Source organism: Gasterosteus aculeatus, chromosome 9, assembly GCF_964276395.1.
Source record: "Gasterosteus aculeatus chromosome 9, fGasAcu3.hap1.1, whole genome shotgun sequence".
Lineage (NCBI taxonomy): Eukaryota > Metazoa > Chordata > Actinopteri > Perciformes > Gasterosteidae > Gasterosteus > Gasterosteus aculeatus.
In genome coordinates this window covers 13,071,154-13,082,400 of record NC_135696.1, presented here as the reverse complement: position 1 = coordinate 13,082,400, position 11,247 = coordinate 13,071,154, and the positions used below count along the sequence as shown (strand labels likewise).

General features: G+C 43.8%; 1 protein-coding gene across 2 annotated transcripts; it reads right to left on the bottom strand.

Moving 5' to 3' along the window:
* Positions 1–2,063: 2,063 nt before the first annotated feature.
* ccdc40 (coiled-coil domain 40 molecular ruler complex subunit) lies at positions 2,064–10,949 on the bottom strand. 2 transcript variants are annotated; one of them, XM_040186121.2, is made up of 19 exons: positions 10,877–10,949; positions 10,378–10,439; positions 10,157–10,268; positions 9,001–9,149; positions 8,812–8,895; positions 8,253–8,472; positions 7,634–7,791; positions 7,359–7,481; positions 6,333–6,454; positions 5,774–6,017; positions 5,268–5,450; positions 4,655–4,900; positions 4,331–4,544; positions 3,958–4,127; positions 3,783–3,874; positions 3,427–3,547; positions 3,010–3,198; positions 2,710–2,868; positions 2,064–2,500 (listed from the first exon to the last, which is right to left on the bottom strand). In XM_040186121.2, the coding sequence occupies exons 1-19, from the start codon at positions 10,947–10,949 to the stop codon at positions 2,210–2,212; spliced, it is 3,012 nt and encodes a 1,003-aa protein (XP_040042055.2). In that variant the 3' UTR covers positions 2,064–2,209. The 2 variants fall into 2 exon arrangements, with proteins under 2 accessions (XP_040042055.2, XP_040042056.2); XM_040186122.2 differs by having other exon boundaries at positions 10,778–10,940.
* Between the last annotated feature and the right edge of the window lie 298 nt (positions 10,950–11,247).

The following is an 11,247-nucleotide window of genomic DNA, read 5'->3' as shown; positions in this document are numbered from 1 at the left end:
ATGCAAAGGCGTTGGTAGAGGAGTACAGATCCCAAAAGGTCAAATCAGATGCAACTGTGGGTCTACTTGCCTTCCTTTTGGCCATGAAGATAAAAGGTTCCCTCGACTGCAACTCTCAAAAACATCCACGTGCACTAAACTGAACTAGATTGATATAAACTGCTTTCATTGACGCATATAAACGGCATAGAACTTCCTTTCATCAGACCCACAAACTGATTAAAACTCACTCATTTTGTACTCACTTGTAATTTCATGCATAAGGACACTTAAAGCAAGAACTCGTGACATAATATCAAAGGCCAGGAGGGAAGTGGACAGGAGGAGGGGTCAGTCCAACGCATGACTTTCCCTGAGAAGACAGCTATTCGTGACCTTTGATCGCTTTACAATTGACTGCTTCGCTTCCTTTTTGGTAAATTCCTTTCTGCAACAAATGTTGGCAGCCAAACCGTGATGTTGACTAAACACGGTTTAAACTCACAATTCGTTAAAAGCCATGACTGTGGATCTGCGTGTGACGTGTTGGGAATGAGAATGGAATTAAACTACATGCAAAAAGCATAAAATACACTGAGAGTGAAGTTTTAAACTAGTCGCAAAATGTGCGACATGACATGCAAAAACTCCTTTAAAGTGATAAATACATATGTTACATAAATACATAAGTTCTGCATTCAAGAGTCATCTCATATTGTACTGGGGTAACTGAGATTTTTTTTAAACATGGCAAAAAAATAAAGTAGAAGATAGTAAAAACATAAGGGAAGAAAAAAAATTAAGATGGAGTAAAAATTTCCTTCTGGAATAAAAAGATTTTCAGGCCAGTTTTAGAAGACAGTAGATTGTAGTTTAAGCTTGCTCGCCCACGATGCCTCTACCAACAGGTTGCTATGGTGCAAGTACTGTTGAAATTCCTTCCAGACATGCTCACAGAGAGCATGCGATCGAGGAACTGGATCCACAGCATTGCACAGATGAGGCCTACCAGGAACTTTCGCGGTCACATTTGTAAGCGCTGACTTTACTCGGCGTAGTCTCATAGAACTTATTTTAAGGACGGCCTGCAGCTCACTGGAAGAGTGAGCTCAAACAGAAAGGTGTGACATGCTGGTCACACACTGCTGGTCTATTGGGAACAGACCTAGCTGCCATTGTCAACTAGGACGGGTGTGGTTGGTTTATTTCAATAGCAGAGAAAAAAAACGTTGGAAAAATGGGCAGGTGCTGTGTCAATAAACAACCCCACGGTATGACGAAATAAAACATGACAGATTACTTAGTTATTTCTGCAAAATGAATCATATTGCCCTTCCTGCTCAAGTTGCATGCCTGGAATCAGTGGCATCCCAACGTTTTTTTGCCTTACGGATCGTTTTCATGTAAGACAATATTTGGCGGTAATATTGCCAGTAAACACGATACAATGACGCTCTCTGTCCACTGGTGGGCGGGACTGCCGTGCGCAGCGAGGAGTGGACAGTTGTAAATATGAAGAAACAACCAAATCGCTTGGTGACGCTTTGGAAATATTTCAAGAGCGCACGTGAAAATCCAGTCAATTTTCAAAATAAAACATTTTTCAAAAGAAAAAGTCAAATAACAAAAGAAGCCATGACTAAGACGGGGAGCCAGCTGAGGCGACTTGTTGTCTCTGGTTGGCAAAGCAAGTCTATTTTAACAACAAAGCAATCCAGAAAACCTGATAGTCAGACTGCAGAATGCAAAGGAACAATGAAGACTTCTTCCTGGGCGTGGAACAACGAAGCAGCTCTCTACTGGTGAGGAGGGTTTACAGTTTGGCGGCTGCGGATATCATTGCTGCTTTTGGCAGTTAATGTGGCCCTGATGGCGTCTTCGGTCTTTGACCTCCAACTCTCACTTGAGCGGTCGGGAGGATCAACACCTTAAAATATGAGCCTATGGTTCCCAGCAGGAAAGTGATGGCCTTGGGATCCCCCAGTCAGAGCTGGTAACCATAGATGAAGCCCGGGAAAGGGAAGTTTGGGTTCCCCTGCTGGCGCTTTTGCCCCCATGACCCAACCCAAATCAAACAAAGCAACTTTTATTTTACTGTTACTTAAGTCTTTATTTTATATCATTGTTTTACAGTTGATTATTATTGTATGACATTCAAAGAACAAACGAATGCAACCATTAAAACAAAACAAGCTGTAGTCGTCAACTTATCAAACCTTTCTCTCTTATCTTAAATACCTTTACATACCCTTTCCCCCCCACCTCCTCCCTTCGGGGCGTCTCCTGGCATGGGGTGTGCGCGCGCCTCCAGCGTTAACGACAACCTGTGCAGCGCCTCGTGGTGCTGGGGGAACTCCTCGCACACTTTGTACAAGATGGTGCTGACAGCGTGCACGCGCTCCATCTGGCCCTGCAGAGCGCCGCCAACCGATTCCCTGGTAGACGCGGCTCTGTAGCTGCCCGCGCACACGCCCTGAAGCTTCTTGTTGCGGCTCTGTAGAGCCACTAGGTGGGCAAAGTTCTGGAGGGAAGGAAGGATACAATTGGTTTTGTGGATTTGTTTTTTGTACTTTTTTTCTCATATGGAAAGATTTACAACTCTGAGAACAGAATGTGGGAAAACCCACGTGCACTTATTGCATGCTTTGTTTGTGGTTTCCCATAGTGCATTCACTGGAGAATGTCTTCATGTGTTGTCAGGCAGTATTCCGTCCAGTATGTGCTGCTTACCCTGTCTTTAGTGTCCTGGAGATTTCCAATGTCAGAATCCAGGCTGTAACTGGTACCACAGAGCTCTGACAGCAGCTGCTTCTGCTGTGTGAGCATGTTGCTCAGACTCTCCTGGTCCTTCTGCAGCTTCCTGAACTCCTCCTCACACTTTACAACTTGCTAAAGAAATGCAAACTATTATCAAGACCTCAGATTTGTGGTTTCGGGCTGTACAAAATAAGTTCAATTGAATTTAAGAGAACAGGGCAACAGGCTTGAGGCCTACACGCATGCAGATTTGGAAAAAGATTCACTCCCAACCTTGTGTGTGGCCTGGATCTTGCGCTGCTGGCGCTGTGTGATGAGGGTTGACTTGTCCTTGGTAGTTTGTCTGTGGGAGCTGTGCTCGAGGGACTCTTTGCGCCGGACGATGGTCTCCCTGCGCTCTACGGTTGCTACACTCTCTCTCACCAGTCGATTCTGCTGCTTCATCAGCTGGTTGAGTCGCACCTGCGCGGACACACACACACACACACACACACAGATAACTGATTGAGTCCCTGGGTATTAACCAGCTGTGAAAGCATAAATGGCAGCATTTATAGTACCAGTGAAAAGGTTAGCCGTCCAATTGTACTGCACTAACGTACACACAATAGCAATCAGCAGATGACAGCTCAATGTTTTCGTTTACCTTCTGTTCTCTTTGAATAATCATATTGTGTGCAATGTGTTCACCTCCATACGGTGTATCTCAGCCTTCATCATCTGAATGTCTCCCTGGACCACCTTAGAGTCCACGACTGAACGAATCTCCTTCATATCCTGGGTCTTCTTCTCCCACAGCACGATCTGCCGCCTGCCCCCCCCCCACACACACACACACACACACACACACACACACACACACACACACACACACACACACACACTTATTATTAGAAAACAATTGTCTTGATATTTAGGAATATACTGAAATACCCTGGAGGTTAGTGGGTTTTTTTATCGATTGATGCAGCAGATATTTATCTTCCTGCCAAATGTAAAAAATGTAAGCTCATCTTTAACAAACACAAAATGAATACGTGACTGACTCAGCCTCCACAAGACTTTTGAGGAGTCTCTCTTTATCCTCCTGGGTGTTCTCGTGTTTCACATGCAGGTTGATGGCCTCTCGCTCTGCCTCCTAAACACATGGTATCCTGCTTGATTATAATTTACTAATACAACATTTAAAAAAAAAGACCACATCAACAATCAGTGCCGTGCCTTTAGTCTGTGGAGGAAGTCAGACTCCATCGACGCGTGCTTCTGCTCCAGCTCCTGGCTGAGCTCTCCGTTCTTGCTCAGCAGGGCGTTGAGCTTCAGCAGGTCTCGTTTCAGTATCTTCACATTCTTATCCAGCTCCATCTCCTCACGGTGCTCCACTTTAATCTTACCTGGTGGGCGTTGGACTTTGTTTAGTATTGGCTCGACTACTGGTGCACAATGAAGGTTGAAACAAACACTGTGGATTGTTTTTATATAAAAAGGACTAACGTTGTTATGCAGAGGAAAATGTACACATATTTACATTATTTCTAACAAGTGAATTCTACTTAGTGTCACTATTTATGTGCTTATTTCTAACTATATTACATACTTTCCAAGCATATTTTCAACTCCTGCTTGGAAGTGAACTCGATCTGCAGTTTGAGCATGTTCTTGCTGTTGGCGTCTATCTCCTGGCTCAGTCCCACTAGAGTCCTCTGCCGTTTCATCCAGAGCTGCTGGTCACCCTTGATATTCGTTGCCAGCTCCTGGATCTGAGCCCTTAAATCTTCAATCTTGATTTCTAAGGGACTCATGTCTTCACTCTGGGAGAGGGGACACACAGATCACAAAGGCACCAAGTTATTTTCATTTGTGATTGTCTTATATTTCGCGTAAACAAAAGGCAAGTCAGGTATTAGTGGTTCCCTCTCACCCCGGTTCTGGCTGCAATTTCTTTAATCTTTTCCTCACACTCGAAGATGACAGCGTGCTTCTGATCGATGAGTTTACCAGAGGAAGACGACTTAGTCTGGTAGGATGTCAGTAACTTGTTGTGCTTTGCGACCTCCTCGTCGAGGGCGCTCTGGATGAGGGTCAGGCTATCCAGATGTTGGCTGACCTCACTGCTCTCGAGTCCCACCGCCGCAACCTTATTCTCCAACTGCCGCAACTGAGAGAGCTAGAAGGTAGGGAAAGCACATCAAATATGTTATACGTTTTATTCTTAGCATATTTAATGAAACTGTATCTTCAGCACGTTATACTTTGGGGGATTTTTTAGCCTCTTCTTCACGCTGTACTAACTGTATAGAAATGCATCAATTAAACGCTGGGCGCGTCCTTTAACAAAGACAGGCCCTGTTTAATAGAGACTTTAATAGAGTTTCTCTTTTTCCGTTGTTGGAAAGATCTTCACAGTCAGTGTGTTAAGAACCTGCACCCTTGGACTGAATGATCGTCAACCTTCTAAATAGGCCTCCCACGGGTCTGCAACCTTTTTGATATAATGTGCCATTTTCAGTTCAAATGTGCAAATTCATCTTCACCTTCTGTCTCCTGAGGGTGGCTATACTGGCGGTGAGCTGCTTGGAGTACTTGGCTGCCATGTTGTGGGTGGGCTTCTGCTGGATGTAGGTCATGATGCTGTCCTCCAACTCCAGACGCAAATCACTCTCTTTCTCCAACTGCTTCCTCTGATCATTTACTTCAACATGGTGGCCGCTGAGGTCCTTGACGCAGGGAAATAAATGCCCATGTTTTTAGAGGGAAACAGAAGGTAGGAAGACGCTGTGAAGAGACACCTCTTTCTGGACAAATCCGGTGCATAGCTGTCAAAATAGAAGACTTTGAGAAATTGATCTGATTAATCAGATCACTAATTAATAATAGTAATAATCCAGTTTTGGCGGTAACTTCAATTTGGAGTGAAAGGTTGACAAATTAAAGCTGTAGACATCTCAAAACTGATTGGCCAAGACTCGACACGTCACATCAAAGATGTTTCATTGCAAGGATTACGTCATCACCAAGCGACTTGTTTGCAGGTGTGTACCTCGGAGAGCCTGGCGAGGTTGCTCTCTGTCTCCCTCAGAGTGCGGACGCAGGTACTGTAGTGGGCCTGGAGAGCCTCTTGCTTGGCCTGCATCTGACTGATCAGCTTTTTGGACGTGGCCCCGTCCATCTGGGACCGGTTTAGCTGCACAGTTAGTGTCGCATTCTGCTCCTGCTCTTCGGCGATGGATCTCTTGTAACCTTCAATCTCTCTGTCCAGCAAAATCACCTGGGGCTCCACGGTGCTGACGGAAACAAGGAAACAACTCAGGTTAATTCTGGGAGTCCTGCAGATATTCAGCCTCATGCAGGAAGTGATGTGAGAATACATAACCTCTCATTTTTATTCGGATCCACGATTTGTTCTTTCTTGGTTCGTATTCCATTGATTTCTAGAATCCATCAATGTTTTCTAATCTTGCGCTCTTCTCTTAGGTAATAGAACACTTTAAAATAGCAAACTTACAAAGACAAGTAAGAGTTGCATATATTTTTTATAGGACATTTGAATTATATCAGTGACCTATTCACACTCAGGCTTTCTTGGCCCTCATTCTCACCGCACGGCCTCTTGCATCGCGCTGAAGGCCTCATCTTGTCTCCTCATGCCCACCAGGCTGCTGCTCCACTGCTGCAACAGCTGTTTACGGGCCATAACCAGGGACTCCATTTCCATCTCAGCCTGCACGCAAACACAAACTTTGAGTGCACATGTTCCCAGCATCAAACAGCAAACAAAGCTAGTGGTTAGCATTAACAGAGAGATACGAGGCGGGTGGAGGGGTAAAGCGTGTAGAGGCGTCATATTTTCACATTACACTCTGCGAATAAAGGATTCATTTTAACGAGACTAACCGTGACACGATGACTTCATTTCTCTTTGTCGGTTTGAATGAAGTGAGTTGTATGGCGAGTTAACAAGTGTAAGAGGGAACCTTCAATTCGGAAGGAGTTCTAATGAAGCAAATGTCTCCTCTCCCGCAATGGGGTCCAGGTTTGTGTACTCTAGGCACAATATTGCCTTCCTTTTCTTCAACAAATAAGCCTGTTTATGAGTTTGTTTTCACCAGCATGTAAATGTATGACGACCGGGTTTGTTTGAGGCGTTGATTGCCAGGAAGTCAAAGCTGCTAACTTGCTCCCACTACCTGTTATCTAAAATCAACAATCCGTCTCTTTGTTTTACTGACGCTGAGCGGTGTGTTGTTCTCTGATTTCCTCTGGGCGGGAGTTCTTGTTGTTTGTAATCCGGACGAGGCCACCTGTGAACCTCATAAGAGTTCTCCTGCACGGGGTATGCAGAGTAGCAATTATTGGTGTACGAAGGAAAACAATAGACACTGTGTGTTAAAGGCGAGTAGGGAGGGTTGATAAGAAGGCATTAGCATTCCTGTATTTCATGACGTAGATTGGGCCAAAACAGTTGACAATATCTCAAAGATTGGCCCTGCAAGATGTAAAACAGCGGATGGCTTTTTGACAAACCAAATATTTATTGGAAACCAACGTCAATATTAACAGCGGCATGGGTGTGTTGCATTACAGTGCTGTGATTTAGTTTGACCTTATGCCATGATATGAGTTACCTCAGAGTGAGCCTCTCGGGCTGCCTTTGTCTCCTCAGCTTGGGCAACGGTCTGCACCTCGTACATGCCTATCTGCTGGGTCAGCCCCTCCAAGTCCTTCGTCAGACGCTCCACATACAAATCCTGGTGACACAGGAGTGTTTTAAATCACCAACAGTGAATGCATCAATGTTACTGGCGGATTCAAGATTTTGAAAGATCAGCTGGAGCTGACCTGCAAGGTGAGGCCTTTGCAAATTGCATGCAGTGTTTTTTGTTCTGTATACGTTTGTTACCTGCTTAAATTTCTGATCTTCGGCCTGGTTCTTCTCAGCTCTTGCTTTGCTTCTGGCATTCTTCAAGACTTTGACATTTGAGCGCAGATCTTCGCTGACTCTTTGTGTGAAGGTGAGATGCAGCATCTGGTCCTCCATCTCCGCCTGTAACTGGGACACTACGGTGAAGATACACAGGAGTCAACCACACACATTGGAAACATGGGCCGAGAGTGAGGCTGTCTTGCTCTTAGTGAAATAACGACGTACATCAAATGGACCAAACTACTACCTCTAACACTTTCAAATAGCGGATGTATCTTTAAGAATTTTGTTAAACAAGGATGAAGCCTAAATACTAATAACATTAGGTTTAACTGCTGAATCTGTCGCAAAAGAAATGTTATACTAATAAAATACTATAAGGTTTATGGTTTAACCATTTAAGAAAGGTCAATACTGCAATTTGAAGTGAGTGAAAGTCTTATTATGGATAAAAATCCAGACCCATTTGTTTTAGGCCAAAAGGCTTCTACAGAGACGAATCAATTTCTGCAGCTGAATCACTTTTCAAAGATTGAGTGTTTATACTTCTTTGCCTGAACAATGCTGCACAGACAAATGTGTATTGCTTTCTCACCATTGGCTTTGGCTTTGGCGTTTTGGCTGGTTGTCCTGGCACACCGGCCCTTCATTGTCTTCAGCTGATCTTGTGCCTGTTGATGTTTGGCTTTAGCCTGTGCCTTGGTGTGATGATGGTCATGCAGTCTGGTCTGGAGTCTGGCCAGTTGCTTCTGAACCCTGAACATCTCAACATCTATCTCCTGTAAGTGGTTGGCATCTTCCTTCTCTATGGCCAGCTGGAGCAGTGGGAGAGAGAGCGCGGGCAGGAATCATCAATTCTATCATACGATCAGACCTTCAGATGGTTTCTATTTCACTCGGATTCCTTTAGTCATGCACACACTCCCGGTTAAAGATATTTTACTACAGTCATTGATATTTGATGATTTTATCTTCATCATTGTTATGATGAATATTAAATAAGATAGCATCACAGCGGTGCAAGATGCAGTCATAACTTTTACACGGATGTAATTGGGATCCAAATGAAGGCTGAGCTTGAAGATGGGTGTGGTCTGACCCCTGGGCCGGCGGTAATGGGGGTTAGGAAGTATTGACAGAAAAGTATAGCCAACCTTCTCCTCGAGTCTCAGGTTGATCCTTTCCAGCTGCTTGCTGAGCAGGCTGCTCAGAGCAGCTTGTTGCCTTCTGACCAGGGGCTGCCAAGAAGATCCAAGATGGCATCAATGACACGACAGTGGGCTCCGCATATTATATACTCAATAAATAGTCTTTGAATAAATATTGAAGGAGAACCAACAGACATGTTCAGGGTCGAGAACAATTAACTCGTTGTCGTCCTGCTCTTCCTCCTCTTCCCCCTCTGGCAGCGTCCGCTGATCCACCATGTCGTCTGACATGTTCAGGTTTGAGAGGTGAAGCGTTAACGGAGCTTGAGCTGCGTTTTCCTGCACTAAAACACAAACAATGCATTGTTTAAAGTTCAATCTCAAATATCTTTTGATTCGTTGTCCTTGGCCTGTAAAATGATTTGCTTCTGCCTTTCACTAGAGAGATGGTGGTGGCAACAGCTGGTGCTGACAAATAAAATCTAGCGGAGGCACCAAAAACTGCAGTTCTTCTATTGGCCACTGGAGGATGGCTCCAAAAGCAAGTCAGTCTCCATGGCAACATGCACAACCTACCAGCAGATGTAATACACATGTTTGTAGCCTGGTACAAAACAAAATACCTCTGACACCGAAAAGTGCAATGAAATGTAAATTCTAAAAAGTTTGCAGCAACCATTATGTCCCATTTAGTAGATTTGAGCTTCTTTTTATTAGCATACTCCTTTAAGATGATTTCTGTGGATCCTTGAAGTGTTTTAAATAGCATTTTCAGGAATATTTTGCAATCGGGTTCGGTAGTTGTTGATTCAACGAGGGTACTGTTTGCTTTGGCAATCCACGTTTTCTCAATCAGATGAACAGGGACACATTTAGATTGGAAGTCAGGACTACCGACCCCAGAATTCTCAATTCATGATTTTCGATGTCCTGTGATTTTTCATGGGAACAGACATCCAGTTTGTAAAGCTGTACTGCAAATGTACATCCATCACTAGGCCATTAAATCAAACCTATCGGTTTACCTTATCCTGCGAATAGACTTAACAGACACTTATTTTAATGAAAATCGTTAAGATCACTGCTTTAACCATTTGAAAAATAAAATATGAAAACATATTCTTCTAAATACTATTTTTGTAGTACTCACCCATGCACTTATTATTTTATCTCCAAATATCTTTAGGAATAATGAAGTTAATGAAGGCGCTGTATCTTACACTAAATCTAGCCGAATCCAGCGGTGTTACTTACTGTACGAAAATGTTTCATATTCATTTGCTTAACTTGACAGATGAATCACCCTCAGGACGACACACTATATTGTATTCTGTACTCTGCAGTGTCACACCTAGTTCCCTTGTACTGGTGGACGCAGGTGAGGAGTCATCTGCAGCACCGCGGTCAGGGTGAAGCTGGGGGGACTCATCCGGATCCGTTCCTGGCTCATTCAGTGAGCCACACTGGAACACAGAATCAAAGAACACCAGTGCAACATCGTCACACCGACAAAAGACCAAACCAACACAGCAATGTTTACACGTGAAGTCTGTTAAATAATGAAGAGCATACCTCCTCGCGGCCCTCCGCCGCTCGGTCCCCTCCATCCTCCGCTCCAGCGCTCTGCATTGGACCTGCGAAGATGAAGTGGAGGTCTGAACACGGCTTCGTTAGCACACGGTTTAAACGTGTATCGCTAACGTTAGACGTTTGTACTAATCGGGTTAATTTAGCAGTTTATTCATCTCTGAAAACGTAACGCGACTTAAGGTCGATTGACGAGTGCTGGTGTTTGTTTTCCGCTTTTGTTGTACGGAAAATACCAAACAAAGGCATCAAAGCAAACAACACGGATTAGATGAACTAACTAAAGATAAAGCTTAACGGTAACTTGTGACGTTAGCTAAACCTTGAACCAAGGTCACTGACGTCGGTTAATTAGACATGGAGGAAAACATTAACGATAACTTACAATAGGTAGTCGACAGTAAAGCTTTGCTCCTTCAAAAAAATGAAGGAAATACAGCGTGTCTCTGAATTAAATCTGTATTATAATTTTGACAATGCCTACCACCGTATACGTCCTGGACGAACCGGCGCGCTGAACAACCGTTGTACAACCGTTGCTTGGCAACGGTAAACATCCGCAGGAGGAGTAGAAGCAGCTTGGTTCGCTGGGTGTCTTTGATGTCAATATATATTTTTTTTTAGTAATTTGGGGATTCGCTTTACTCCAAAAGCATTTAGAACAAAACTGGAAGGCAAGAGTTTTATATATTTTACTCCATTAAGTACATGCAAATAGCACACTATTTGACATAGTGTCTAGCTACACTAGATGTAACCATGTGTTATTTAGAAAATGGTACGAAGGATTATTATAAATTGTAAATCTAAATCTGGAGGAAAACATATCATGAGTTTGCTGTATTTGATGTGTTG

Coding starts and splice junctions, on each gene's coding strand:
- ccdc40 (XM_040186121.2), bottom strand. CDS start 10,949: ATGTTTACCGTTGCCAAGCAACGGTTGTACAACGGTTGTTCAGCGCGC. Junction 8,896..9,000: donor TTGTTCTCGACCCTGAACAT/GTCTGTTGGTTC, acceptor TCTTCTTGGCAG/CCCCTGGTCAGAAGGCAACA. Junction 2,869..3,009: donor AGATCCAGGCCACACACAAG/GTTGGGAGTGAA, acceptor GCATTTCTTTAG/CAAGTTGTAAAGTGTGAGGA.